Genomic DNA, 27770 nt, shown 5'->3' on the forward strand with positions numbered 1-27770 from the left:
CAATCCAATCCTGGAGTGGATTTAAGATGATACTGTTGGAAATGATGGCATCCCTCATGGTGGACTTGCCTACTCGGGTTGCTCAGCCAGTCCACCCTGCACGTGAAAATAGTCTCCTCAGAACCCTGGCTTCCCGTTACCCCTGACCACACTGCGCACCCTGCATATTTTATCCCAATGAAGCCAAAATGTCGGAGTGCGCCATTTATTTGTGTGAGATTCTGAGTTCAGACTTTTTCTTGTCTAAACTTTTGTAAACATCTGTTTGTGTCTACTGAGTCATCTTTTAGCCAGGCAAACATTAGTGTGTTATTTTCCTTTTCCTGGCTGGCATCGACAATAGGCTGCTAAAAGAGAATCCTTATGGCTCAAAAATGTCGAGTAATCTCCCTGCAAGCAAGACAAGGCCCACTTACATCAACCCCAGATGGTGAAAATCCCAAGAGAACATAGCATTCAACTCTGAATTTTTAAAACCTTATTTAATAAAAGGTTTAAAGATACAGAAGAACATTCAAAAGTAAATAAGTTACATAGGTACATTACAATCACATCAGCAAGATTCTTTAGTGTATTAATTTTTTCTTATAAAAAGCACACAAAAAATAAAATCTTCAGTCTCTATCACAACTGTACAGCAAAAGAGGTAATATTTATATATATGTACACTATTTTAATATGTAACAGTCTTTTTAAAAAAGGGTGCCACAGGCAGCAAACACACAAAAGGCAGTGTCTGATCATTTTTGTTTCAAAATAAAAGGAATATACTTATTTATATGCTATTAAAATATTTGTACAATAATTACAGACTGTCAAGGCTGTTCCTGTGCTCTGTCCCCTCCAACAAGGCCTTCAACTTAGAGACAAATGAAGAAAAAGTGAAACAGCTGCAAATTGTTAGAGGCAAATATTAACATAGCAAAATGTGGGGAGGACACAATTGTTTTATAAAAATATCCCTACTTCCTGTAAACCTATGGAGTTAGGCTTGCCAGTCTGATAATAAATACCGTCCCAGAAAAGCGAGCCCCAGTGAAAACAACTAAACAGCTGAGGCTTGAGTATGTGTTGTATTCCTCCTTCATCTTAACATCTGGCACATGAGAAGAAAGAGGTTAGGTCACTGAGGCAGTTAAATATAGGCGATCCCTTTAGACATAAGCAGCAAAAGACCTTGGTGCCAGGAGTGGAAGGGGGCGCGGCAGAAGGGGTGGTATGTACCTTAGCTGTGAGGGGGGCTGCTGAAGGCATGGAGGACAGTAATGATGGCTCTGCCTCCTTGGATGGGTGGAGACCTCAGAAATGGTCTGCAGCACAGGCACTAGGTCAGTTTCCCGCCCTTAGCTGAATGCAGATGGATGCTGGGAGATGGATATGGTGAGATGGTGTGGGGAGGATGTTAAGAAAGCTGGAGGTGTTTATCACTTCTCAGAGCTCTGAATATAGGGAAAAAAAAAACAAAAGACAAGCCCAGGGAGAAAGCACCATTAAGGATATACCTATGCCAGCTTCTATAGCTGCACCTACTTTATTGGCAGGTCACTTGCCACAATTGCATCTACCCTCTAAACTTTTAAATTTTCACACTGTATCCAAGACATGAATGCATCCTGGAGCATGGACCTTCCTAAAATACGGTGTCTGGCGGGATTAATGCAGAGAGGTACCATCTTGATTTTCCCCAGTTACATTCACCGGGTCTGGTCTCTGTAAGCTTAGAAGAGTAGAATCACTTTCTTGTTTAAACATTTACGGCCGGGCGCGGTGGTTCACGCCTGTAATGCCAGCACTATAGGAGGCCGAGGCGAGTGGATCACCTAAGGTCAGGAGTTCAAGACCAGCCTGGACAACATGGCAAAACCCCGTCTCTACTAAAAAAAAAAAATACAAAAATATTAGCTGGGTGTGGTGGTATGTGCCTGTAATCCCAGCTACTCAGGAGGCTGAGGCAGGAGAATCCTTTAACCCGAGAGGCGGAGGTTGCAGTGAGCCGAGATCGCACCACTGCACTCACTCCAGCCTGGGCGACAGAATGAGACTGTCGCAAAAAAAAAAAAAAAAAAAAAAATTTTTTTTTTCCAAGTACAAGATGTTACCACTGAACAAAAGGGTCTCCTGAATGATGGAGGTTTCTGTTACCCTATGTCCATAAAGGAGACTGAAACCAAATATGGTTTGAATAGAAAAAACCTTGGGAAACGTAAGTAGCACTTTGGGGCTAAGCTGCGAAGGCACTCGTATTATACAAGTAATTTCGAAGAGAGCCTAAATTTGCTACCCCCCTGCTTCTACAGGGTATATACCAGATTTTTGCTGTCTTGGGATACTGAGCTCATGGAAACCTGTGGAGGAAACTAACTGGGAAGTTGGAGATCTAGGTAGTCATCCAAGAGTCTGGAGGGAGAAGAAATTTGTTACTTCCACAGCCGGGGTCCTGTAGAACCACACTAATGTATAAATGGATGCTGAAAAATACCTGACAGTGCACAGTTTCAAAACAAAACTCCCTCTCCACTCCCAGTTACTGACCTGACGCTTTTTGGCTATCTCGTAAGGAGTAGCAGTATGAATACTTTCTGGCTCCTTCCTAATACATTGACCTGTCATACGCGCATTCACTTAGAATTTCTTTTGCACAACTCAGTTGAGTAAGATCAGAAAAACAGCTGAGCCCCGCTCTAGCCCCGCTATGGGACTGGACGTGAAGGGGCCTCCAGAACCTCCTGGCCCTTTCACTTCACCCATGCCAAATATGGCTTCTTCAAACCACAATCCAGGCCCCATAAACCAAATTAGAATCCTGGCCTGTTGCCAATTCCCTCAGGCAAAGCACAGCCAGAGAAGGGGCAGCAAGAACTGCCTTTGATCTCCCTTGCTCTGTGTGGCTTTGGTGACACCCTCCACCTTCCCACTCTCTTCCAGTGTTGCTATCATTCCTACCGGCAAGAGCTTCCAGAGCAAACAGGTGAGGGACCTTAGGGCCTTGGGAATTCGGGGGGGATGGGGGATGTCAAGATGCCTCGTTTTGGGATAAATGCACTTGGGCCTCTGAAAAGCAGGAGGCCCCTGGTCCCTGAGAGGATGTTAAAAATTAAATACTAAGAATAAATAAATAGCTCCCAAATGACACGAGTCAAGGAATGAAGGCTCCTGTCCAATCGAGTTAGGAGACCTCTCCCTCCTAGGGAAGGATCCAGAAATCTCCAGCGTGCAGGCCTGGGGGCTGGGTTGTGGATATCGACACTGGGTGGGGTGCGGTGGGGTTAGGTGTAGCTGCTGAGGTCAGGGCAGAGGCAAGGACGCTGGCTCCCAGGAGGGGCAGGCTGAGCCTCTCTGGAACCTGCTCAAGGCGGAGCGCCCTTGGCAGCCTCCAGGACCCAAAGGTATTTGGCAAAAAAGGTGGGAAGCAGAAAGAGCCAAGCTTGTCAAAAGCTCTCTCCGGCCTAACTCTGCAGCTTCCAGCCTCTGCACAGCTCCCTTGCCTGCAGCAAGATGAGTGCTTTGGCCAAGAACGTTAGCCCCTTCCCCAACGCCGAGAAAACTTTGTAGGCCCAGCAGCGCCGCCAGCAAGCAGCAAAGGGAGAGTACCTGTCGCGGCCTCCCTCCCAAAGAGGAGGTGGCCACTCAGGGCACGGTCACGGGAGCAGCTCAGGCAGGACTGGAGACTGCAGGGACAGCACAGGTATCAGGCTGCGCCCCTTCTCAGAGAAGCCAGCAGACTCCCTCCGAGAGTCCCTTTTTCTGGGGCTTGGGGCAGGGCCGTTGCAGCCTTCGAGGTCCTCTGGGGAGGAGGAATGCTGCTCCAAAGTGGGTGAGCTTGTGCTTGGCCGGCCACGGTGGCTTCCTAGAGGCCGAGGGGAGGAGGGGGAGGCAAAGAGGAGGGAAGAGACTGCGGGGCAGCAGAGCAGAAGAAGTCGGAGTGTGAGAGGCAGTGGAGCCCCTCCTGAGGGGAACGGGACTCTCCCGGTTCAGGAAAGCACGAGGACAACTTCCGACAGACCAAATGCAAAGAGAACTGGATCCTGGAGCCCTTAACGCTGCTCCCGGGGCCTTCATAAGTAAAAGAGCCGTTTATTTCATTGTCTCATTTGTTTCGCAGGGAAAAATCCCTGCGATCCTCTCCTCACTCCCTCTTGAGATGCCAGGGTGTCTGCGGGCGCTGGCGGAGGTGCGGGAAGGGCCAGGGTCCAGGACTGGGCCAGCCTGGCTCCCGCGCTCAGCCCTTGTCGCCCGCGCCCGCGCCGCTCTCCTCCCGCAGAGCCTGCTGGTGGGCGGCGGCGGCAGCGGCGGCCTCCTTCTCCTTTAGCCTCAGCGCTGCAGCCTTCTTCTCCTGCTCTGCGTGGCTCTTCATGTGCGCACTGCGGCTCTTCACCTTGTAAAACACCCTGCGGCCGGGCAGGGGTTGATCAGGACAGCCCTGGCCCACCCCGGGGCTCCCAGCGCGGGTGCGCGAGCGACCCCAGCCTTCACCTTCAACCCCGACGCGGCACAGCCGGGGCTGGCCAGCTCGTATCATTTTCCGAAAGCTGCCCCATGACGTCACAGCCCTAGAAACTCGCTGAGCCAATCAGAAACGAGGCGGACGCCGCCTGTACCTCTTCCCCCTCCCCCCGGGCCCCTCCCCCCGGGCCCCGCCCCCGCTGCGCACCAGCCCCCTGGCTCCTAGCGGGGACAGGGCTGGCCACCTTACCTGCCACATTTTTTACAGGGGAAAGTGTTCTCCTGATTCTGGGTCTTACTGAATGTCTCTGTTTTTTTCTTCTTCTCTGAAAAAGGTAGTGCCCTTCGTGACTTCCCTGTCCCTTCCCTTGGCTTCTCTGAGGCCTGACAACCGGCAGACCCAGGGGCATTGGACTCGTGGCTCCGGAGGATGAGGATGTCATTGGCCTGAAGAAAATCAAACAAGGAGAGTTGAGTGATCCAAGCGAGCGCAGATCTGGAATTCTAGAATCGCAGGGAACCGGGGGCCTGAAAGGTCATATATACTCCTGCCAGTCACCTGGCATGTACTTGGGTCCTTCCAGGGATAGGACGACCATTGCCTCCTCCAACTCTGGTCTCTGGTCAGCTCTATCGTTTACAAAGTTGCTGCTAGGGTAATTCTGTGGGGCAGCCCGAGCTGCTAGAGGCCTTGATGCGCCTGACAGGCGATCTTGGTGTCTGGGTTAATGAAGACCTGTTGATGTTTTCTGTCATTTAGTCCGCTCATGCCCTGTTCTATAAATGAGATTCAGGCCCCTGTGATGGGTCAGGTGCTGGGGACAAAGAGGTTGACACAGGCATGCCTGCCCTCAGAGCTGAGGGTCTGGTGGAAGGGACAGATGCACAGGTAGCTAGTTCAGGACAGCGCAGTGCAGGGAAACCAAACGGCAAGAGCAGGGGTCAGAGTGCAGAGCAGAGGGAGCAGAGGGGGCCTTGGCTGGGGAAGCCCCGCGTGGCCATCAGAAGTGGAACCCTCATGGGAAAGTGTTCACAAAAGTCAGCAGAACTCTGCAGGGCGTTACGCAGAGCACAGCTCTCAGTGCAGGTGGTCGAGGCTCAGAAGTGGGCACACAGCCGTGGGTTTACAGTTTATGGGAGTTCTGTAAGCATGAGTGTACTACACACATTCCTTTTTTTTTTTTTTTTTTTTTTGAGACGGAGTCTCACTCTGTCACCCAGGCTGGAATGTAGTGGCGCAATCTTGGCTCTCTGCAACCTCCACCTCCTGGGTTCAAGCGATTCTCCTGCCTCAGCCTCTGGAGTAGCTGGGATTACAGGCGCACACCACCATGCCCAGCTAATCTTTGTATTTTTATTTTTTTTTTAAATTTTTTTTTTTTTTTGAGACGGAGTCTCGCTCTGCCGCCCAGGCTGGAGTGCAGTGGCCGGATCTCAGCTCACTGCAAGCTCCGCCTCCCGGGTTCACGCCATTCTCCTGCCTCAGCCTCCCGAGTAGCTGGGACTACAGGCGCCCGCCACCGCGCCCGGCTAGTTTTTTGTATTTTTTAGTAGAGACGGGGTTTCACCGTGTTAGCCAGGATGGTCTCGATCTCCTGACCTCGTGATCCGCCCGTCTCGGCCTCCCAAAGTGCTGGGATTACAGGCTTGAGCCACCGCGCCCGGCCTTAATCTTTGTATTTTTAATAGAGACAAGGTTTCACCATGTTGGCCGGGCTGGTCTCGACTCCTGACCTCAGGTGATCCACTCACCTCAGCCTCCCAAAGTGCTGGGATTACGGGTGTGAGCCACTGCGCCAGGCCTACTACACACATTTCTAAAAAAAATGACTCTCAAACAGCAGCAGCTCTCCAATAAACCCCTTCCCCTCCCTACTGCTTTCTGGGAGAACTCTCCCTGGTGAGGAGCAACTATGGCCGGTAGTCTCACTTCTTGGCCTGTGATATATGGTGGACAGAGCACTGCACTAGGAGTCCAAGGACCTGGGGCAAGTCACTTAGCATCTCTGAACTGCTTTCCCCCCATCTGCAGAGTAGAGGTTAACTCTGCAGTGTGAGGAATTAATGAGATAATGGAAATGAAAGCACTTTGCAGAGATCATGCCTGAGGGCCTATGATTGTCATTCCCATGGTCTCAGCTCATTCTTGTCAGGGGCTCCGGCTCTCTTAGGGGAGCCCTGTCCAAGCTACAACCCACCAATGCTCCCTCAGTGACCCACAAACGTACTGGGTTTTCACAAAACCTTTTTCCCTCTGAATCTCAGATACAGAAGCAGTAGAGTATAAAAATTAATCGCAGACTCTGGATTCAGGCTGCCTACTAGCTGTGTTATCTTGGGCCTCAATTTCCCCATCTATAAAATGGGAATAACAGTAATACTACATACGGTTGTGAGAATTAAATGAGTTAACAGCACAAAGTACACTTCCTGCTATTATGATTATAATGAGGATCACAGTCCTGCTCTACCCTCCCTCCCATGTCCCCAGGCCCAGCTCCACCCTGCTTGCCCTGGGCTCAGCCCATGGCGGTCACACTCACCGACTCATTGGCCTGTAGTGTCTGCGTGGCTTTGACTGCCGCTGCCCGCCTGCTGCGCTCTCGCCCCTCTTCCTGCTCCTCCTTCTCCTGGATCTCTGGCACCTCCTCCTCCCCCTCCTTCCTGGGCTCCTTCACCTCCCTCTTGGGCTCCAGCCTCTCTCCACTTGGGGACTCTCTTCTGGGAAGAGGCACCCTTGGGAACTTTTGGGAAGTCTATGGGGAACAAGAACAAGGGCAGTGAGCCTACAGCTCCGTCTCACTGCTGTAGCACAGATTCTGACCCGGCCCAGGGGTCATGGCACAGTAGCCATGGAAACAGAAGAGAGTCTCAAGCCCTGGGAGCACTTGAGAGAGAGCGAAGGGCAGGGAGGGTATATACCAGTCGCTCCCCATTGCCACCCATCCTCCTGGACACATGACCAGGAGGCATCCTTGGCAATGATGTGGTGAGCCAGGCAGGAGCCTTGAGTTCCAATTCCAAACTATCTTTGTAATGCTTTCTGTAGCTCTACTACCTTCCTACCTGCAAAATGGGCAGCAAACCACTCCCTGTCTTACAGTAGCATGTCACCAAACATGGACTTGCAATCCCAAAAATGATGCTAGGTGGATACATGGACACGGAATTAAGTAACATTCCCTTTTCAATTCTCTTTCAATCCTGATTATATAATGCCAAGGACTCAGTCTCTGGTTGCTGCTAATGTGTCTTTTATACTTCTCTAGACTTAATAATCTCTTTAACAGAGCAAGGTCCGGCCTCAGTCTCAGCCTTGGCAGGTAACACAGTATCTAGCTAGAATTTAGTAACACTGGTTTTCACATATATTTTTACCAGTACCTTCTATTTATAGCACACAACCTTGGTTTTCTATTTATCACTGTGATATAAAGCTTCCCTTCTGAGTAAAAAATGAGTTGATTTAAAGGAAAACATTAAGTAATGGCACAAGTAGTATGTGAATATGACAAAAATTCTAATGGTGACACAAGGTAGGATGCAGATATAGCAGAAATCAAAAAGGTGATAGAAGAATGACTGAGGTTTGAAAAACAGTGTTAGAGGTCTGCTATGCGGAGATAGGAAGACGATGCTGGTGTGAATCCTGTGAGAAAATTACCCTGTGTATCAACACAATGTATTATTACTATGACACCAGCAGTATAGAGAGGAGAACCCAGCGGTCCAGGGCTCCTTGTGACTGTCAGGGACACTGTCTTCCTCAACCTGCCCTCTGCAGGCTCCTGGAGAGCATGAGCTCAGGCTCCCAGCTCAGGCCTGGCCCCAGACCCAGCCCAGGCTCTATGCATCTGCGGCTGGAAAAGGAGTCACCTTAATATCCACTTCAACCTCTTCCTGGGCCGACTTCTCATCGCTGGCATCCACATCCCCAAAGGTTAGAGTCCCATTGCGGCCGATTTTCACCTGCTTCTTGTAGGTGTAGTAGAACTCCACGCACTGGGCCACGGTCTTGGTCTGGATCTGGTTTGAAGTCAAAACTGAGGTCAGAACCCTCTGGTTTGGCACATCAGCCTGGGGAGAATCCAGCCTTTCTCGTCCCTGCATCTTTCCCTTAACTTCAAGCCAAAATGAAACCCAGCCAACCTAGGAAATACAAGCATTTTTCCAATGCCTGCTCTGCAACAAACCACTGATCAATCAATGCTTCAGCACTATTTAAAATAAGTAAATAAATAAAACAAGCTATAAAGGACGACATCAGAAGCACTCGGGAGAAGGCAATGTGGACTGCGTATCAGAGGATATTACTGTATTTTTTTTTTCTTTTTTTTGGAGACAGTCTCTCACTCTGTCACCCAGGCTGGAGTGCAGTGACGGGATCTCGGCTCACTGCAACCTCCGCCTCCCAGGTTCAAATGATTCTCATGCCTCAGCTTCCTGAGTAGCTGGGATTACAGGTGTGTGCCACCACACCTGGCTAGGGTTTTTTTTTGTATTTTTAGTAGACATGGGATTTCACCATGTTGGCCAGCCTGGTCTCAAACTCCTGGCCTCAAGTGATCCTCTGCCTCCCAAAGTGCTGGAATTACAGGCGTAAGCCATCTCGCCTGGCCTGAATTATGTTATCAGGTTAAATTTCTTGGGCGTGCTAATGGTACTGTGGTTTTGTAGAATATCTTGGTTTTTAGGAGATACATGCTGAAAGCTTTTAGTCATGTGACAGGATGACTGTAACTTTTAATGATTAGCTGAATCAGAGAATGAGAGAGCTGTATATGTGTATGTCTATGTTTAGACATAGAGAAAGAGAAAGCAAATGTAGCCAATGTTAACGATTGCTAAATCGAAGTCGGGGTAGATAGGTGTTTCCTGTAAGTTTGAAATTTTTCAAACTGAAAAGTTGAAGGAAAAGGTCTGGGCACCATCTGTATCCAAAGCCAGCCCTGACCTGGCAACAGAGACGCTTTTCATTAATCCAGGCAAAATGTCGTTTCTCTCCAGGGAGCAGTGGCTGACAAGTGAGCATACAGAAATGACACAGTGTGCCCTGTTGGGGGAGAAACTCAAGGGAAACTCACAAGAAAGCCCTGGGAAACCTGAGGAGGAAGTGAAAGGCCTAAGTCTTCCTCCTGACTCTGCTACCACATAGCTATTTGAGCTTAGGCAAGTCACTCACTTTTCTAATTTCAGTTTTTTCATGTGTAAATAGCCAATGGGGTTAAGTAAGGCTAGATCTCCAGCGGCCTGCCTCTCAAGCTCTGAAATTCTAGCTCTCCCATTGCATAAATCTATTTGCACAAATCTATTTGGACACTGGGTTTAGTTTTTGGGCGACTTTCCCACACGAAGAGGCTGTCTTCTCTGACACCACCCCACAGGCTCCCACATTGCTCAGCCACCGCTGGGCTGGGAGCTCCTGTCCCAGAGAGGCCAGGGGTCAGTGTGGGCCCTTTGTGTCTGAGGAGGAAACAGACATCTTTCATCTCACAGAAATGGCCAAGTCACACATGTATTAATTAGGCCGTTTACACATTTACTGTCAATTCTCTCTGACCCTTTGTTTGACTGACTAAAGGTCTGCTCATTTCATTAGGCATTGGGGCGCCTCAGTGAATTTCACGGGCGTGTACTTCCCGTCAGTATTGCCCAATCAGGGAACAGAGTGTTACTAAAACATAGCAAAGGACTCCTCACAACAGGGCCCTTGCAGGGGAATTCATCATCAGCACTTTGTCTAGTCCCCAGGGCTGTTCCCAATACAATCTACAATCCCAGGAGGAAAGGGCATGCTTTTTTTTAAAAACTCTTCCCTTGGCAGTCTACACAATCCTCTCTCCCCACGGCCCAGATTTTGTGAGACAGAGCTGGAAAGATGCAACTCCTTGGATTAGCAAAGCATCTGCTTTTCCAGAAGAATATGGAGGGAGGACAAGATAAATCTAGGGAATGTGGGCTTGAACAGCTGAGTTACTGGAAGGCAACTCTTAGTCAAAGGAGGGCAGAGGCCCCCAGGTCAGTTATGCAGGCACTTGCTGGCTCTCAGTTCCCCTCACCCCAGGGGGCCCTCCCCCTGCACCTTCCCCTGGGGAATGGCTCACCTCTACTTGCCGCCCTCCTCCCCATCTTCCTCCTGCCTATTTTAAGTCTGATGCCCACTTAGGCCTCCTTCTGGATTGAGACCCCAGAGTTTGGCCACACCACCCTGAAGTGAGGAAAGGGTGCTTAGAACCAATAGAGAAAAGAGGCCTAATCTTTCTCTTTCTTGTATTGTTTAGGAAATTCTCTCTGAGGCTACTCAGTAGCATTGACCTGACTGCTTTTTAAGAGGGCTTGGTCACTGGCTGAGGGAGCCCTGAAGTCACACAGGCAGCTAGCTCCTGGCCCTCTTCTACCCCTGAAATAGAGCCCAGCTCACCAGCTTCTGCACCAGGAAGAAATCCTTCTTGTAGATGGCAATGCCTTTGTTGAACAGCTTCCTCTCGGCCATCTTCCACTGGTCAGAGCCTATGGAGCAAAGAGGCAGCGAGGGAGTGGGTGGGCGGGGCCCTGGCCACTGTGGGGCCATTCTGACCAGCAAAAAAGTCTAAGGCCCATGGTCTCTGCAGGCATCAGAGCCGGCTCCTCATCCCACTTCCACCACACACTAGCCATGTTGCGCACAGCCTCACTCCCTTGCTTGTGAAATGGAAACTAATATCGCCTAGCTCACCAGCTGTGGTGAGGACTCAGTAAGATAATGCATGTGAAACCTGGTGCAGATGAAATGTAGCACTAACATGGATGGAAAACATTGGCTGCTAGAATTATGTGACTCGGTCCATGTCCTTCTTAGAGTGCCCAGAACAGGACATACACTCCTGGGGCTAAGTTCCAGGTACCTGATGCCAATTTGGATGGCTCTCCTTGGGTTCCTGTCCCTGTGACCTGGGCTTTTTTGCCTGGATGGGCTCCCACCTGCCCACTCCCTTCTCCCCTCCCATCCAGGGCACAGGAAACCCCTGGAGAGCTACCCCAGCTTTGGTGGCAGTTCCCTCACTCTGACTCTTGGGTTATCTACCCTCCTCCTCCTGCCCCGACCCAGGGCTGTGACTCAGCACTGAGCAGGGCCCCATGGATGCTGGGGACCTCTCAGGGCACCATGCCCGCCGCAGCCAGGCCCACCTGTGTAGTGATAAGTTGCCAGCGGATGGTTGTGGGGCCGCAGCGGCTTCTTCAGTAGCAGCTTATTCAGCGTTTCCTGGAGGGGAAGTGAGGGAAGGGTCAGGGCGCTGGCAGGGGTATCAGTGGTGGACAGAGCATTCTAGGCCCTGATAAAATCCTGAGTAGGGTGGGTACTTACTCTTGCCCCCCTTAACTGCTGAGAGATAAGGGGTTTGGTGGGGTGGTGAGATCACAGGGGGTGAGACTGCCCAGAAAACAGGCCTCAGGTCCTCTTAAGAGAGACCATGGCCCCAAGGGGCAGCACTGCTGGAGAAGGCTCTCAGCAACCATCCAGTCTGAGTCCACTGACCCAAAATCAGGGATGGGAATGGACGGGAGAACGCTGCACAGCAAAACCTGGGGGCCGAAACTAGGGCTCCCTCGGGTCAAGCCTCTACAGCCCCTTCCTTAGTCAGACCCTCCTACTGGCCTCAAAAGTGCATGCCAGCAGGCCTAGCTCCTGAGCAGCAGACATGGATCCAAGCCAGCCCCCACTGAGGGGTCCTCCCTCTGCTGGGGGCGCCTTCTCACCAGGATGTCTCCTCTGGACTCGTGCAAACAGTGCAGGGCTAACTCCTGGTTGGTGCCAGCACCAGGGAAAATGCTGGAGCAGGCAGCTGTCAGCAGGTCTTCCACTGGATCCACAGGAGCATGAGGGGGGAGGGGAGGAAACCACGTTCAGCTCGGGGCTGGGCAGGCTGAGGCCTGTGCCTGCCCTCACTGGCTGCCCCAGGCCCCTCCTCACCTTGCCTCTGCTTCTCCCGGCTGCTCTCTAGGTTTTCCCATGGCTGCCACACCAAGTCGGCCTTGTGGGGATCTGCAGCTGCCAGGGCACGGTCCCTGATCAAGGGGATTTCCGCCTGGAACCGGGAGCCCACGTTGATCCGTCTAGAGGAGTGAAAAGGGCAGGAGATGAGGCCTCACCTTGCGGGGACAGAGAACTTGATGATCCCTCAGGGTGGGAAGAAGATGAGGGGGAGCCGGCAGAGCAAGGCCTCAGCTAGGTGGAGGGAGTCTGGCTTCTAGGGGATTGGGAGGACAGTCTGACCTGGCACCACTAGAAAGGCAAGGTCCAGAGGCAGGAGAGGGGAGAAGCAGCTCCAGGTTTACAGATGGGAAAGAGCCTCTGGACCCCCCTTCCAACTCTCCTAGAGATAAGTTCAAGCTGAGCCGGTCCTTGTCCTTCCCTGCAACTTCCACACAGAGGCAGGGCGGGGACAGCAAAGTCCAGGGCCAAATACAGAAGCTCAGGGAGGCCCTCTCAGCCCTATGCAGTCCCCACGGAACCCTCCTGTTGCTCCCAGGGCCCACCTGCACACACTGCACCAGTGTGGCCACCCACACACCCTCGGCCAGGGGCAGGGCTGCACTTACGGCTCGATGCTCACTGGGGTAGCCTCCCCCATCACAGAGAGGACAGGCGGGGTGACTTCAGCACTGTCTACGGGACAAAGAGCAGGTTGATAAATAGTACCTCCTTTTAGCAAAGCACCCCCAATCCTAGTGGCTGCCCTGTATGTGCAAGAGTCACAGTGGTGACACACAGAGCTCACACAGGGAACACAGGCACCTGAGTCCTGGCTCTGCAGCCTGCCACCTACAAAAACGCAGGCTCTTCACTAAATATTTGGGTGCCTCAGTTTTCACACCTACCAAAAGGGACGATTACTACCTGTCTCCTAGAGTTAATGTGAGAACTGGATAAAATAACACACTGAGCCTGGCACTCGATAAAGATTATTACTGCTTCTACAACTAAAGCCATATCCCTGCCCCAGAAGCTCCAACACTAGAGAATCAGCTCCAACGTAAAGCTGTGGTTTTCTAGTAAAGAGACTGAAACTTTGAGCACACTAGGGAGGTGGTGAAGGGCATCGCTGTTATACAGTTATTGTCTCACTTTCTCACTTCCTCTTTGGATTTTCCACCTCAGTTTCTCCCAAGCTAGTTTTTTTTCTTTCTTTCTTTCTTTTTGAGACAAAGTCTCACTCTGTCTCTGCCCAGGCTGGAGTGCAGTGGTGTGATCTCGGCTCAAGGAGTTGAACCTCTAAGTTCAAGCGATTCTCCTCCCTCAGCCTCCCAAGTAGCTGGGATTACAGGTGTGAGTCACTGTGCCCAGCCCCAAGCTGGTCTTCTTAAGGCCCCACATGATCAAAACACTCCTTTGCTCAAAAACAAAAAAGAAAAAAAAAAATCTTTGCTTTTTACTGACTCCCTGCTGCAATGCGAGATAAAACCTGCAACCCTCCCCTCAGAGTTCAAGGCAGTTCTGCTTCCATCTGTACCTCTCACCACCCCTGTGCCTGGACCTGCATCCTAGCTGACTGCTAATCTCTCGGCCCCTCACTCTCCCTGCATGGTCCCATCTACAGGCCTTTGCACCAGTCATTTCCTCTCCCTGGTGTGTCCTTCCTGCCCCTGCCCTCCTCCATCTCTGGGGCTCAGCTCTGGCCCCACCCCACTTGAATGCAGTCCTCACCAGCCCAGGCTAGCTGCTAGGGGCTTCACTCACTGGCTACAGATCCCACACTGCCAGGAACCTCTGTTTTTCCAACTCCCAGGCTTTCATGTCAACTCCCTAATGACCTTGCATTCTCTATAGAACAGACCACAGTGTCCTGTACATTCTTGGAGCCCTCACAGGACCTAGTTCAAGGCCTTACACCCAAGTGTTCGGTAACTACTCGTGGGCAGACTGACCTCTCGCTGGCTGCCAGTCTGATCTCCACAATGACTTCCTCTTCCTACACAGCCTAGCCAGGGAGAAGCCTCCCCAGGAAGCAGGACAGAAGGCCAGCCAGCCTAGGGCAAACATTTTGCACCCACAGACACCAGGGGGCACCAGAGAGCTACACCATGGGTGAGGTCACAGTCAAAGGTTAATTGGCCAAAGGCATCTATGAGCTAGCTACTTCCACTTAATCCTCTCTACCACCCTAAGGGATTGGATTACCCCATTCTGCAGAGGAAATGGATCTCCTTGTGGAGTGGGCAACACTTTTCGGCAGGACACCACCCCAAGCCAGCCCAATATTTCCAGAGTGTCTGTTTTTGGCCAAAATGACTGTTTGAGAGCCCCAGAGACCAGATCTGCTGCAAAGAACTATGAGCAAACAGGATGGCCTGGCATGATGTTTCAGCTTTATGTGTGCTAATGCACCTGAGCCTAGGAAGTGGTCATTAGGTTGAACCAAAGGAAACTACTATTTGTGAACCCAGAAATAGTTGAATATTGGCAATTTCATCATCAACCAAGTACTACTAATATCCCCATCTTAATACTGAAAAAACTGAGGCCCAGGGAGTTGAAGTGACTTGCAAAAGTGGATGTAACAGTAAATGATGAAATTAAGATTTGAATCCAAGCAGCTGGGCGGGCCCCCCGCCCCTCCTTGTTGAATGAGGACAACCTCCTTCTCAATCTCAGAGAAGACAGAGCAGAGCTCCTTCTCCCAGAGTGTTCCAGCAAAATCCCGCAGCAGCCCCATAGGCTGAGATGCCTCCCTGCCCACTGCCCCAGCCCCGCTCCTGCCAGGGCTGCGGAGGGAGGTCACTCACTAGTCCGGAGCAGCGTGCGATGGGCACTCTTAGGTGTGATGGGAGGAGGGGCGGGGATGGTGTTGGTTGATATGATGGCATTGAAGTAGAGGCCAGAGCCTTCCCGCACAGGGCTGAGGATGGGGGGCGGCGTGTAGGGAGGCAGCTCAAAGCTCCGCTCAGAGGGGTGGTCAGCTAGGCGCACAGGAGAGCGCAGGTGGCTCTGGTATGGGGTGATGTTGGAGTAGACGGGAGGGGCGATGAAAGTGCCCGCCTTGGTGGGGATGATGAGGGGCTCGGGCCTGGGCCGCTGCTTTGGTTTCCGCACGGAAGGCTCCCCCTCCAACTTGACATTTATGTCTTCCGCCTGGAGAAGGAAAGAAAACAAAGATGGCTCAGCCTTGTATCCCACGGAAAGTGAAGTTTTAACCACAGCTTGCCAGTCTCACCTTTGGAACTTAGGCTGCCCACCACACCCACCAAGGCAAGCCTGAAAAAAAGGAGCAGGTCCAAAAGCCCTTATTGTCTCCTCTAGGCCAGAGGTCAGCAAACTTTTTCTGTAAGGGGCCAGAGAGTAAATATTTTAGGCTTTGTGGGCCACATGTGATCTCTGTTACATATTCGTCTTCTTTCCCTTTTTCTTTTTAAAACTAATCGTATAAAATTGTAACATCATTCTTAGCTCTGGATTTGGCCCCCAGACCACCGTTCCCCACCTCTGCTGTAAAGCGTGTGACAGGGCAGAAGAGTACAGTAGTTCAGGGCCCAGGCTCTGCAGCTGGACTGCTTGGGTTGGGACCTACCACCTTTATTGCCACTTAAAATTACTCAATCTTTCTGTGCATCTTCATTTTTAACATGGTGCCTACCTAGTAAGTGCCTACTTACTGGGGTAACTATGAGGACTACATGAATTAATACATGGAAATCACTGAGAACACTGCTTGATACCTCAGTAAATATTGGCTGTCACTACTTAAACTCCAGGCTCTGCGTTAGATGAAAGTTCCTACTGCGTGCTAAGACCTGAGCTGGGCATGGAACTACAAAATGGAATGGACAAGGCCGGGCGTGGTAATCTCAGCACTTTGGGAGGTCGAGGTGGAGGAATCACTTGAGGTCGGGAGTTCGAGACCAGCCTGGCCAACATGGCAAAACCCTGTCTCTACTAAAACACAAAAATTAGCTGGGCATGGTGGCAGGTGCCTGTAATTTCAGCTACTCAGGAGGCTGAGGCACGAGAATCACTTGAACCCGGGAGGTGGAGGTTGTAGTGAGCCAAGATCGTGCCACTGCACTCTAGCCTGGGTAACAGAACTAGACTCTCTCTCAAAAAACAAAAAGGAAAAAGAAAAAAAAAAAAAATGGAATGGACAGTCCTTGTCCTTGCAGAACTTTTGTTCTCATAGTAGTATTAATCCCACTAGGAAAGTCTAGCCCATGCACACTGGCAAAAGTTAGCCCGCCTATTTCTCCTTGCTAGGTGTGCCTCATGGGCCTCTATCTAGAATAGGGAGCAGGACTATAAGACAACAGAGGCCTTCCCTTGCTCGATTCCTATAATCTCAAAGGCAGAGAATGGAGCCCTACAGGGTGAGCAGCACCCAGTTGATCCCTCTGCATACTCAGTATAACAGGTAAGGCTGGCCATGGTGACCAAGTGGGCCTTAGAATAATGAGCTGTCTCCCTGCCAAGGTTCTGGCTCCCATAAACACCTTCCAGCAGAGGGCCCTGACTCCCCTCTGAGGCTGTGGCCATGTCCTTCACTCATCTGCGCCCTCTTTTCCCTTCTAGAAATTGGGATGAAATGAAATTGTTCATTTTTCTTCCCTTAGGGAAACAATATGATTGCACAGAAAAAAAAAAAAAATGCAGGAGCCAAAGGCCCCCCCACCAAACTTTCTTGACAAGAAATCTAACCAAAAAATCAGCTAGCTGTAATCATTTGTAATTTTATAATAAGGGATTAAACTATTCTGAATATTTGACAAAAACAGTCATGTTCATTTCTTAGGTGTGGTAATGCTACTGAGAGAATGTTGAAGAAGAAAGAGTCCTTATGTATTTCAGACACAAACTGAAGTATATATGGATGGAATGATACGATGTTCAGGATGTGCTTCAAAATAACCTAGCGGCATGGAGAAGCAGAGGTACAGGTGGAACAAGATTGGCTATGTTTTGATAACTGTGAAATCTGGGTGATGGCTAAACGCTGGCATTCATTATAGCCCTCTCTACTTTTATGCATGAAAGAAAGTATCTGTAGTACAAAGAATAAAAAATAATGAATGAAATAAACAAGTAACAAAACCTCCCCCCAAAGCCTGGTGTAGTAGAAGTACTCACAGGCAGGGATTCAGGAGATCCCAATTCTAGGGCTAGCTCTACTATTACTTGGCTGTATGACCTTAGGTCAGTCTCTTGTCTTTTCTGGACCTCACTCCTCATTTATAAAATAGGGGCATTGAGCTGTGGAGCTGCTCAGGCTCCTTCCTGCTCACTCTCAGAACAAGCTGCCCAGACCTCCAGCCTCTACCACAAACTTTTCCTCAACCAGGGAACAGGAACCCAGAGAGCAGAGACTGTGGTGCTCCCCTGCCTATGACAGAGGCATGCAGGCCAACTCTCCAGCTGAGAATAACCAGAAAATCTGGACTCGATATGCAAAACACATTTCTGAAGATATCAGAGGGCAAATAAGCAAAGAATTAAAGAGCCAAGATTCAGGGGGAAAAAAAGAATGCTAAAGAGGTGAGCCCAGTATTTGAAGCTGCGTTTTCCCTAGAGGTGAATGCTATTACTAGAAAAGGCAACGGAGAGGCTGAGAAACTGAGCAGAGCTTTTAAGAAATTTAAGGAACTGGGCCGGGCGCGGTGGCTCAAGCCTGTAATCCCAGCACTTTGGGAGGCTGAGACGGGCGGATCACGAGGTCAGGAGATCGAGACCATCCTGGCTAACACGGTGAAACCCCGTCTTTACTAAAAAATACAAAAAACTAGCCGGGCGAGGTGGCGGGCGCCTGTAGTCCCAGCTACTCGGGAGGCTGAGGCAGGAGAATGGTGTAAACCTGGGAGGCGGAGCTTGCAGTGAGCTGAGATCCGGCCACTGCACTCCAGCCTGGGCCACAGAGCGAGACTCCGTCTCAAAAAAAAAAAAAAGAAAGAAATTTAAGGAACTGACACAATAAAAACTGAGGTTTGGCCAGGTGCAGTGGCTCACGCCTGTAATCCCAGCACTTTGGGAGGCCAAAGTGGGTGGATCACCCAAGGTTAGTTCAAGACCAGCCTGGCCAATGTGGCAAAACCCCGTCTCTACTAAAGATACAAAAATTAGCTGGGCGTGGTGGCGGGCGCCTATAATCCCAGCAATTTAGGAGGCTGAAGCAGAATTGCTTGAACCTGGAAGACGGAGGTTGCAGTGAGTGGAGAACACACCACTGCACTCCAGCCTGGGCGACAGAGTGAGACTCCCTCTCAAAAACAAAAACAAAAACAAAAAAGGCCAGGTGAGGTGGCTTATGCCTATAATCCCAGCACTTTGGAAGGCCAAGGTGGGTGGATCGCCTGAGGTCAGGAGTTCGAGACCAGCCTGGCCAACATAGTGAAATCCCGCCTCTATTAAAAATACAAAAAATTAGCTGGGTGTGGTGGTGGGCACTTGTAATCCCAGCTACTCGGGAGGCTGAGGCAGGAGAATCACTTGAACCCAGGAGGCAGAGGTTGCAATGAGCCGAGATTGAGCCATTGCACTCCAGCCTGGGCCACAAGGGCGAAACTCCATCTCAAAAGAAAAAAAACACAAAGCTGAAGTTTAGGGCTCGCCAAGGAAGGAGAGCTTGGCAAACCCCCAGGTTTGGACTGGGACTCCAAAAGGGCTGATACTCACTTTCATTCAGAATAAAGGTGAATCAGAAATAGGATAGTCCCTATATGGAATAAAGCCTAGCTTGAAATAATCTCATTTCAACCTCCGATTAAAGTAATTCAGGGCCAGATGTGGTGGTTTACACCTATAATCCCAGCACTTTGGGAGGCCAAGGCAGGGGGATCACCTGAGGTCACGAGTTTGAGACCAGCTGGGCCAACATGGTGAAACCCCATCTCTACTAAAAATACAAAAAAAGGAGCCTGGCGTGGTGGCCTGCACCTGTAGTCCCAGCTACTCAGGAGGCTGAGGCAGAAGAATCGCTTGAATCCGGGAGGTGGAGGCTGCAGTGAGCTGAGATCATGCCACTACACTCCAGCCTGCACAACTCCATCTCAAACCCCCGCCCCCGCCCAAAAAACCCAGAAACAAACACAAGAACTTTGCATTGTCCAGGAAGAGCTAAAAGTACTAACAGATTTCAAAAAGCCAAGGATGCATGTTTTTTGTTTTTGTTTTTGTTTGAGACGAAGTCTCACTCTGTTGCCCAAGCTGGAGTGTAGTGGTGCGATCTCGGCTCACTACAACCTCCACCTCCCAGGTTCAAGCGATTCTCTTGCCTCAGCTTCCTCAGTAGCTAGGATTACAGGCACACACCATCATGCCTGGCTAATTTTTGTATTTTTTTTTTTTTTTTGAGACGGAGTTTTGCTCTGTAGCCCGGGCTGGAGTGCAGTGGCCGGATCTCAGCTCACTGCAAGCTCCGCCTCCAGGGTTCCCGCCATTCTCCTGCCTCAGCCTCCGGAGTAGCTGGGACTACAGGCGCCCGCCACCTCGCCCGGCTAGTTTTTTTGTATTTTTAGTAGAGACGGGGTTTCACCATGTTAGCCAGGATGGTCTCGATCTCCTGACCTCGTGATCCACCCGTCTCGGCCTCCCAAAGTGCTGGGATTACAGGCTTGAGCCACCGCGCCAGGCAATTTTTGTATTTTTAGTAGAGACAGGGTTTCACTATGTTGGCCAGGCTGGTCTTGAACTCCACCCGCCTTGGCTTCCCAAAGTGCTGGGATTACAGGCGTCAGCCGGGATACATGTTTTGTTTTGTTTTGTGTGAGACAGAGTCTCGCTCTGTTGCCCAGGCTGGAGTGCAGTGGTGCGATCTTGGCTCACTGCAACCTCTGCTTCCCGGGTTCAAGCCATTCTCCTGCCTCAGCCTCTCTAGTAGCTGGGATTACAGGCACCCACCACCTCACCCAGCTGATTTTTGTATTTTTAGTAGAGATGGGGTTTCACCATGTTGGCCAGGATGGTCTCCATCTCTTGGCCTCCCAAAGTGCTGGGATTACAGGCATGAGCCACCGCCCCCGGCCCAGGATACATGTTTTAATATCTAGCAGCCCTTCTTGACCAAAGATCTAAGTCCTAATGTCATAAGACACTCACTATACATAATAAGTTAAATTCTCTCCTATGCATTTAACAGGGTTTGGGTTTTTTGTTTTTGCTTTTTGTTTTGTTTTGAAAAGGGGTCTCACTTTGTCACCCAGGCTGGAGTGCAGTGGCACAATCACAGCTTCCTGCAGTCTTGACCTCTTGGGCTCAAGCGATATTCCCACCTCAGCTTCCTAAGAAACTGGGACTACAGGTGTGCACTTCCACACCCAGCTAATTTTTTTCTGTTGTTTTTTTGTTTTTTGTTTTTGTAGAGACTGGGTCTCTCCTTGTGTTGCCCGGGCTGGTCTCGAACTTCTGGGCTCAAGCGATCCTCCTGCCTTGGCCTCCCAAAATGCTGGGACTGCAGGCATAAGCCACTGCACCTGGCCTCCTATGCATTTTAAAATGGTACTAGCTATGTCCCATCCTTCAGAAAATTGAGGAAATAGTTGCTCAAATCCCTTTCTGTAGGGCTTAGTTCTCTTGAAGAAATATGGGTAAGAAGAATGCTGGGGTAATCACAAAAAGAACAACATGCAAGGATATAACTAATAAATCAATAAAATGGGGAAGTGGGATAACAAATCAAATCAATCCAAAGGAGAACATGGGAAAGGCAAGATGGGAAACAGCTAACAGTAGATGGCAACTTTTAACCCAAGTATTTAAGTAATTACATTAAATGCAAACTGTATCAGTGGAATCTTAAAAAGTTGAATTCAAAGAAGCATAAAGTAGAATGGTGTTTACCAAGGGTTAGGGGATGGGGCGAGGACTGGGGAGATACTGGTCAAACAATACATAATGTCACTTAGGAAAAAAGAGTAAGTTCAGGAAACCTATTGTATAACATGATGACTATCATTAGTAACAGTGTATTATACACTTCAAAATTGCTGAGAGCAGATTTTAAATGTTCTCACCACAAAAATTTGAAGTAATGGGTACGTTAATTAACTTGATTATATCAAAACATCATGTTGTATGCCATAAATATGTATTCTTTTTATGTTAATTTTATTTTATTCTATTTTTGTACAAACAGGGTTTTGCCATGTTGGTCAGGCTGGTCTTGAACTGCTGGCCTCAAGTGACCCACCAGCCTTGGCTTCCCAAAGTTCTGGGATTACAGGTGTGAGCCACCGTGCCCAGACTTTATGTTAATTTTTAAATAAATAAATAGAAAGATATAAACCATATCAATGCTCTAAAAGACTGGATAATAACAAATCCCAATGTATGCCACTTGAAAGATACACCTTAAGTAGAAGGATAGAGAAAAGATAACAGTAAATGATGGGAAAAGATGCACCCTGCAGATTCTAACCAAAAGCAAGCAAGATATCAGACAAAACTGACTTTAAGGGGCAAAAGGGGTAGATGATGAGAAATTACTTAATGGGTACAATGTGCATTATTTGGGGAATAGATATGGATACCCTGATAGCCCTGACTTCACCACTATACCATCTATGTGTGTTACAAAATCACACTTGTATCTTATAACTTTACTCATGTAAAATAAGAATTGGCCGGGTGCGGTGGCTCACCCCTGTCATCCTAATACTTTGGGAGGCCAAGGCGGGCAGATCACTTGAGGTCAGGAGTTTAAGACTAACCTGGCCAACATGATGAAACCCCGTCTCTACTAAAAATACGAAAATTAGCCAGGCTTCGTGATGCATGCCTGTAATCCCAGCTACTAAGGAGGCTGAGGCAGGATAATTGCTTGAACCCAGGAAGTTGCAGTGAGCCGAGATCTCGCCATTGCACTCCAGCCTGGGGGACAAGCAAAACTCTGTCTCAAAAAAATAAAATAAAATATAAAATAAGAATAAAAGGCAAAAAGAATATTTAAGATAAAAAGAAACTTCATAAAGTATCTAATCTAGTTCTAAATGAGCACCTAATAACATTGCATCAAAACGTATAAAACAAAAGATGACAGAACCTAAAGAAAAAGTAGACAAAACCTCAATCTCAAAAGGAGATGTCAGCCGGGCGCAGTGGCTCATGCCTGTAATCCCAGCACTTTGGGAGGCCGAGGCTGGCGGATCATGAGGTCAGATCGAGACCATCCTGGCTAACCCCGTGAAACCCCGTCTCTACTAAAAATACAAAAAACTAGCTGGGCGAGGTGGCGGGCGCCTGTAGTCCCAGCTACTCGGGAGGCTGAGGCAGGAGAATGGTGGGAACCCAGGAGGCAGAGGTTGCAGTGAGTGGAGATGGTGCCACTGCACTCCCGCCTGGGTGACAGAGTGAGACTCTGTCTCAAAAAAAAAAAAAAAAAAGGAGGAGATGTCAAGATCTCAGTAGTGACAGTATAAGCAAACATCTCTAATTCCCAGCACCCAGTACAGGCCAAATCAAAATTTGCTATCTAGAAAAACAGATGTATACATCCTAGAATTTCCCAGGCAGTTTCAATTTCAAGTATAAAACCATCTCATCCCCCATGAGGATGGGGGACATCCCCAAATGCCCCTTCCGGACATCTGTCCAGAAGTTTGGTTTGGAAAACAAAAACAGTATCTCCACAAGTTCCCTGATACCTTCCTACATTGCCATGTTCTCCTTTCCCCATAGGGTCCTGGGCCCCAGGAGCACTCAGGTGCTGGAGATGTTTAGAAGGGGCGCCTCTCATACCTGAGCTGGAGCATCTGTCCCAGGGATTCGGGTGGACCGCCTGCGGGTGACGATGACTGATGGCTTGTGCTCAGCAGGGTTCTGTTCAGGACCCTTCCCGTCCTCATCAACACCTCCAGCCTGGGCTGCCTCAGTTGGGTCCACAGTCCGCACAGGCACAGACACTGGGATGATGAGGGGTACCATCCCACTGTCTTCTCGTGCTCGCTTGCTGGCTAAGGAAGGCTCAGAAAACTCCACCCCACCCTTGGTAGTTGAGGCCAATACGCTTTTCCGCTTCTCTTCAGAGCCACTGCCATCCTGGATAAGATGGGAACAGAGTGCAATTTAAAAGATAAATCATAGCCAGGCGTAGTGGCTCACACCTATAATTCCTGCACTTTGGGAGGACAAGATGAAAGGATCAATTGAGGCCACAAGTTCAAGACCAGCCTGGGTAACATAGTGACACTTTGTCTCTACAGAAAATAAAACAAAATTAGCTGGGCATGGTGGCAAACTCCTGTGGTCCCAGCTACTCAGGAGGCGGAGGTGGGAGGATTGCCTGAGCCCAGGAAGTTGAGGCTGCAGTGAGCCGAGATCGCACCACTGCACTCCAGCCTGGGTGACAGAGTGAGACCCTGTCTCAGTAATAAATAAACAAATAAAAGACGAATTCTGATTTGATCTAGGACCTTATTCCCATTTAGTTACGGGACTCAAACACCCACAGTGCCCCCCAGTGGTCTCACAAGTTGGCCTTTCCCTGACCACCTTTTCTCCTATCACTTTTTTTTTTGGAGACAGGAGGTCTCACTCTGTCACCCAGGTTGTAGTACAGTGGCACGATCTTGGCTCACTGCAACCTCTGCCTCCCGGATTCAAACGATTCTCCCGCCTCAGCCTCCCCAGTAGCTGGGATTACAGATGTACAGCAACACGACCGGCTAATTTTTGTGTTTTTTGGTAGAGATGGGGTTTTGCTGTGTTGGCCAGGCTGGTCTCGAACTCCTGACCTCAAGTGATCCACCCATCTTGGTCTCCCGAAGTGCTGGGATTACAGGCGTGAGCCACTGCACCCGGCTTCCTACCACACTTCTAAATACTCTCCAATCCTTGACCAGACCCACAGGTACCCCTGGGCCAAGGACAAGGCCAAGGCCTGGAACCTAGCAGGCTTTCAGGAAGTTTTATGGTGAGAAGCACTTTTTTTTTTTTGAGATGGAGTCTTGCTCTGTCACCCGGGCTGGAGTGCAGTGGCATGATCTCAGCTCACTGCAACCTCCGCCTCCCAGGTTCAAGCGATTCTCCTGCCTCAGCCTCCCCAAGTAGCTGGGATTACAGGTGCCCCCCACCATGCCTGGCTAATTTTTGTATTTTTAGTAGAGATAGGGTTTCACCATGTTGGTCAGGCTGGTCTCGAACTCCTAACCTCGTGATCTGCCTGCCTCAGTCCCCCCAAAGTGCTAGGATTACAGGTGTGAGCCACTGCGCCCAGCCAGAAGCACTTTCTATAGAAAAGAGCAATGTGAGGCTGGGCGCAGTGGCTCATGCCTATAATCCCAGCACTTTGGGAGGCTGAGGTGGGTGGATCACCTGAGGTCAGGAGTTTGAGACCAGCCTGGCCAACATGGCGAAACTCCGTCTCTACTAAATAACAAAAATATGCTGGGTGTGGTGGTGGGCACCTGCAATCCCAACTACTGGGGAGGCTGAGGCAGGAGAATCGATTGAACCCAGGAGGTGGAGGTTGCAGTGAGCTGAGATCGCGCCACTGCACGCTAGCCTGGGTGACGGAGTAAGACTCTGTCTCAATAAATAAATAAATAACAAATACTCTCCATAACCTGCTTTCTTCCAGGCCCTTCCACCCTGGCCTGGACCAAGGGCCCCCAGATGGCTATCTCTTGCCACAGGTGGCTTACGGATGGGTTGTTTGGCCTGCACAGTGGGTGGCACACGAAATAGTATCTAATTATTCAAAAAACATTTCTGCAAAAGAAAGTAAGCAAGAAGTCTGTTACAAGGTGAAAGGTGGTCTTTGTACTATTTCCCCACAAGCAGCTGGCTACGGCAAAGATTGGCTGTCTCTAGGCAAGCAGCCTCTCACCTATTAGCCTGATGCCCTCTGCCAGGTCTGGCTCCACCGTATGCCCCTCTCACCTTTGCATTCTGCAGCGAGGCCAGCTCCACCGCCTTCTGGGCCAGGGTCAGCAAATTGGCCTCCTGCGATGCCCGGCGCCTCCGTCGCGTGCTCTGGATTACCCCGCCCCGTAGCACCTGCCCACAGTCCCCTGTGCTCACTGCCCTCATGCCCTCCTCGCTGCCCATGGCAAGAGCCTCTCGCTCCCGGCCATTGGGTGCTAGTCTCTCTCCATCAGGCAGTAGCTGTGACTCCCTCAGCTCCAGCGGGAATCCCAGAGCTTCAGGATGGGGCTGCCCCAGGGAGCCAGGTGGCGGCTGCTGCAGGGGCCAGTGATGTAGGAACAGGTTGCCAGTGAGCTCCTGCCCAGGTTGGGTGCCAGCCCCATCCAGGGTGGTGGGAGGCAGGATACCCTCCTTAGAGAGGCGGCGGGAGCGGCGGGGGAAGGGGATCTGGACCTGAGGTAGCGCCGGCTGTGGGGCTGACTCCTGCAGGAGGGCCTTGCGCAGTTCTGGGTTCATATCTGGGTTGGGGGGGAAGGGGTAGGGTGCCATGCTGTGGTGAGCCAGGTGTGACTGTCCCAGTGGCCCAGCCGGCTGCAGGCCAAAGTCCTGGGGTTGCTGCGAGGGTGGCTGTTGCATGGGGTAGAAGTTCTCAAAGAGCGGCATCTGGGGTAGGGCTGCCTGCTGCTGCTGCTGCTGCTGCTGTTGCGGTTGCTGCTGCTGCTGCTTCTGCGGAGGGAAGGCAGCCACCGGGTTTGGGGGCGGTGGGCCCTGCCGGAAGACCTGCCGGTTCACCTGGTGGCCGAATGCCAGCTGGAAGGGTTGCAGGGGCAGTGACTGGTTTGGGGGTTTCTTGGCTGCATGGAAAGAATTCAGGGGTGCCTGGGGCCGCCCTACCTCCAGCTGCACCTTCTGTGGCATCACTGGCCGCACATTTCCATAGCGGTCCAGCTGTGGGCCCCCCGCTTTCTCCCGCTTCAGTGCCTCAGGGTGGTTATAGTAAGTTGCGACTCCCACTCCAGGATGCGGGTTCCCCTTGGGTGCACTGTAGAGGGACAGACTGTGGCAGTTCCATGTTGAATGGGGTGGAGGCTGGCCTGGCTGCTGCTGCCAGCTGCTGTCACTGACACCCCCACCTCCTCCACGCTCCGGGCCCCGCCCTGGAGCCATCACAGAGTTGGGCCACTTTACTGAGGCTACCTGCTGGGACAACATGGCTGCTGAGGTCCGCTCAGGCCCATACACCACAGAGTTCAGCAGGGCCAGACTGCTGGGAGGGGGCAGTTCCACAGGCTGAGAGGTGGAGACTGCCCCTCCTGGACCCTCGTGCCCTACGTACTGCTCCTCCTTCACTCTGATGGACTGCTGGGGGGGCTGCAGGGGAGGGGGCTGCTCCTTGGGAGCTGGTTCCTGGCCCCCGAAGAGGCAACGCTTCCGCTTGTTCTGAGCCTTGGGCTGGGCCTGGAGGTTCATGATGTGGCCAACTGAGCCCTGGCAGTGAGATCCCGTTCAACAGTCACCCATCCCCTGGGGAAACGTCCTGCTGGAAGCTGGACTCTAGTCCAGGAGCCAGGGAGGGCAGAGCAGGGGCAGAGGAAGACCCTGGACGATGAGGTCGGGCACTGGGAGAAAGAACTGCTGGCTCTTCCTTTCTCTTCCAGAGAGGCTCTGGGGCTCAGCTACTCTTCCCAGTTCATGATGCTCCACAGGGTCCTGGCACCTGCAGAGGGAAGAGCAGTGACAGTGTCAGCCACAGCGTCCCAGGATGCCCCAAACATCAGCACAAGTGTAAGAAAAGGGGCCTCCAAGGGCCATCGGTCTCACCACCTCATATCACAGGAACAGGCCCCAAGTCACAGAGCAGCATTGGTGAGGCAGGAGCCAAGACCTTCTGGGGAGCTGCCAGGAGGGCAGGAGAATCAGCTGCATCTCCCAGGGCACCGTGACTCTCTTGTCCCACCACCTCACCCTCCTGGTTCAGCTGCAGGACTGCCTGCATCTGGCTGTGTTATTTGTGCACTGCATAGGCACATTCTAAGGGACAAGTGGAGCTGACATCCAGCCCAAGCCCCTCCAGCCCAGCTGAGAAAGGAGCAGCAAAAGCCACATTGGCTCCCCTCTCCTCTTACCCAGGCCCCAGCCCCCTGGGCAGCCAGGCCTAGTCCTCCTGGCACACATCCGTCTATGCAGGAGCCTCCCACCAGACCCAGAAGGATCTTTGTCCAGCCAGTGCCTCCTCTGACACTCCAAGCACAGCTCAGCCTCAGGAAGTGGAGAGGACAGGGTCATTCCCGACATGGCCACTCCTCCTGTGCAGCCCCAGGGTCAGGAGCCCCAACAGGCCCTTGTAGAGTCAGGGGCCCAGGGTCAGGCTCACCAAGGCCTGCAGGTAAGGCCCCAGAAGGGTGTGTGCAGTCCTAGCCCCACCCCTGGGAAGAGCTGCTGGGTGGGGTTCTCGCTGCCAGTCTTTCCCAAACCAGCACAGAACCTGTTTTGCAACCCTAGCAGGGTG

General features: G+C 50.9%; 1 protein-coding gene across 3 annotated transcripts in view; it reads right to left on the bottom strand.

Annotated features, from left to right (window-relative positions):
- Positions 1–463: 463 nt before the first annotated feature.
- Positions 464–27770, bottom strand: part of ELMSAN1 (ELM2 and Myb/SANT domain containing 1) — a 72883-nt gene continuing 45576 nt past the window's right edge. For 2 of the 3 annotated variants that reach the window (XM_025391412.1, XM_025391411.1), the window contains exons 2-12: positions 25277–26978; positions 23135–23434; positions 15208–15553; positions 13024–13090; positions 12395–12537; positions 12181–12284; positions 11611–11686; positions 10865–10953; positions 8320–8469; positions 6987–7199; positions 464–4890 (exon numbers count right to left, since the gene is read on the bottom strand). In XM_025391412.1, coding sequence (XP_025247197.1) covers positions 4690–4890; positions 6987–7199; positions 8320–8469; positions 10865–10953; positions 11611–11686; positions 12181–12284; positions 12395–12537; positions 13024–13090; positions 15208–15553; positions 23135–23434; positions 25277–26731 — 3144 coding nt within the window. In that variant the 5' untranslated portion in view covers positions 26732–26978 and the 3' untranslated portion in view covers positions 464–4689. The remainder of the gene's footprint in view (positions 4891–6986; positions 7200–8319; positions 8470–10864; positions 10954–11610; positions 11687–12180; positions 12285–12394; positions 12538–13023; positions 13091–15207; positions 15554–23134; positions 23435–25276; positions 26979–27770) is intronic. The other variant, XM_025391410.1, reaches the window with a different exon arrangement.

The sequence above is a fragment of the Theropithecus gelada genome, chromosome 7b (genome assembly GCF_003255815.1).
Source record: "Theropithecus gelada isolate Dixy chromosome 7b, Tgel_1.0, whole genome shotgun sequence".
In the NCBI taxonomy this organism is placed as follows: Eukaryota; Metazoa; Chordata; class Mammalia; order Primates; family Cercopithecidae; genus Theropithecus; species Theropithecus gelada.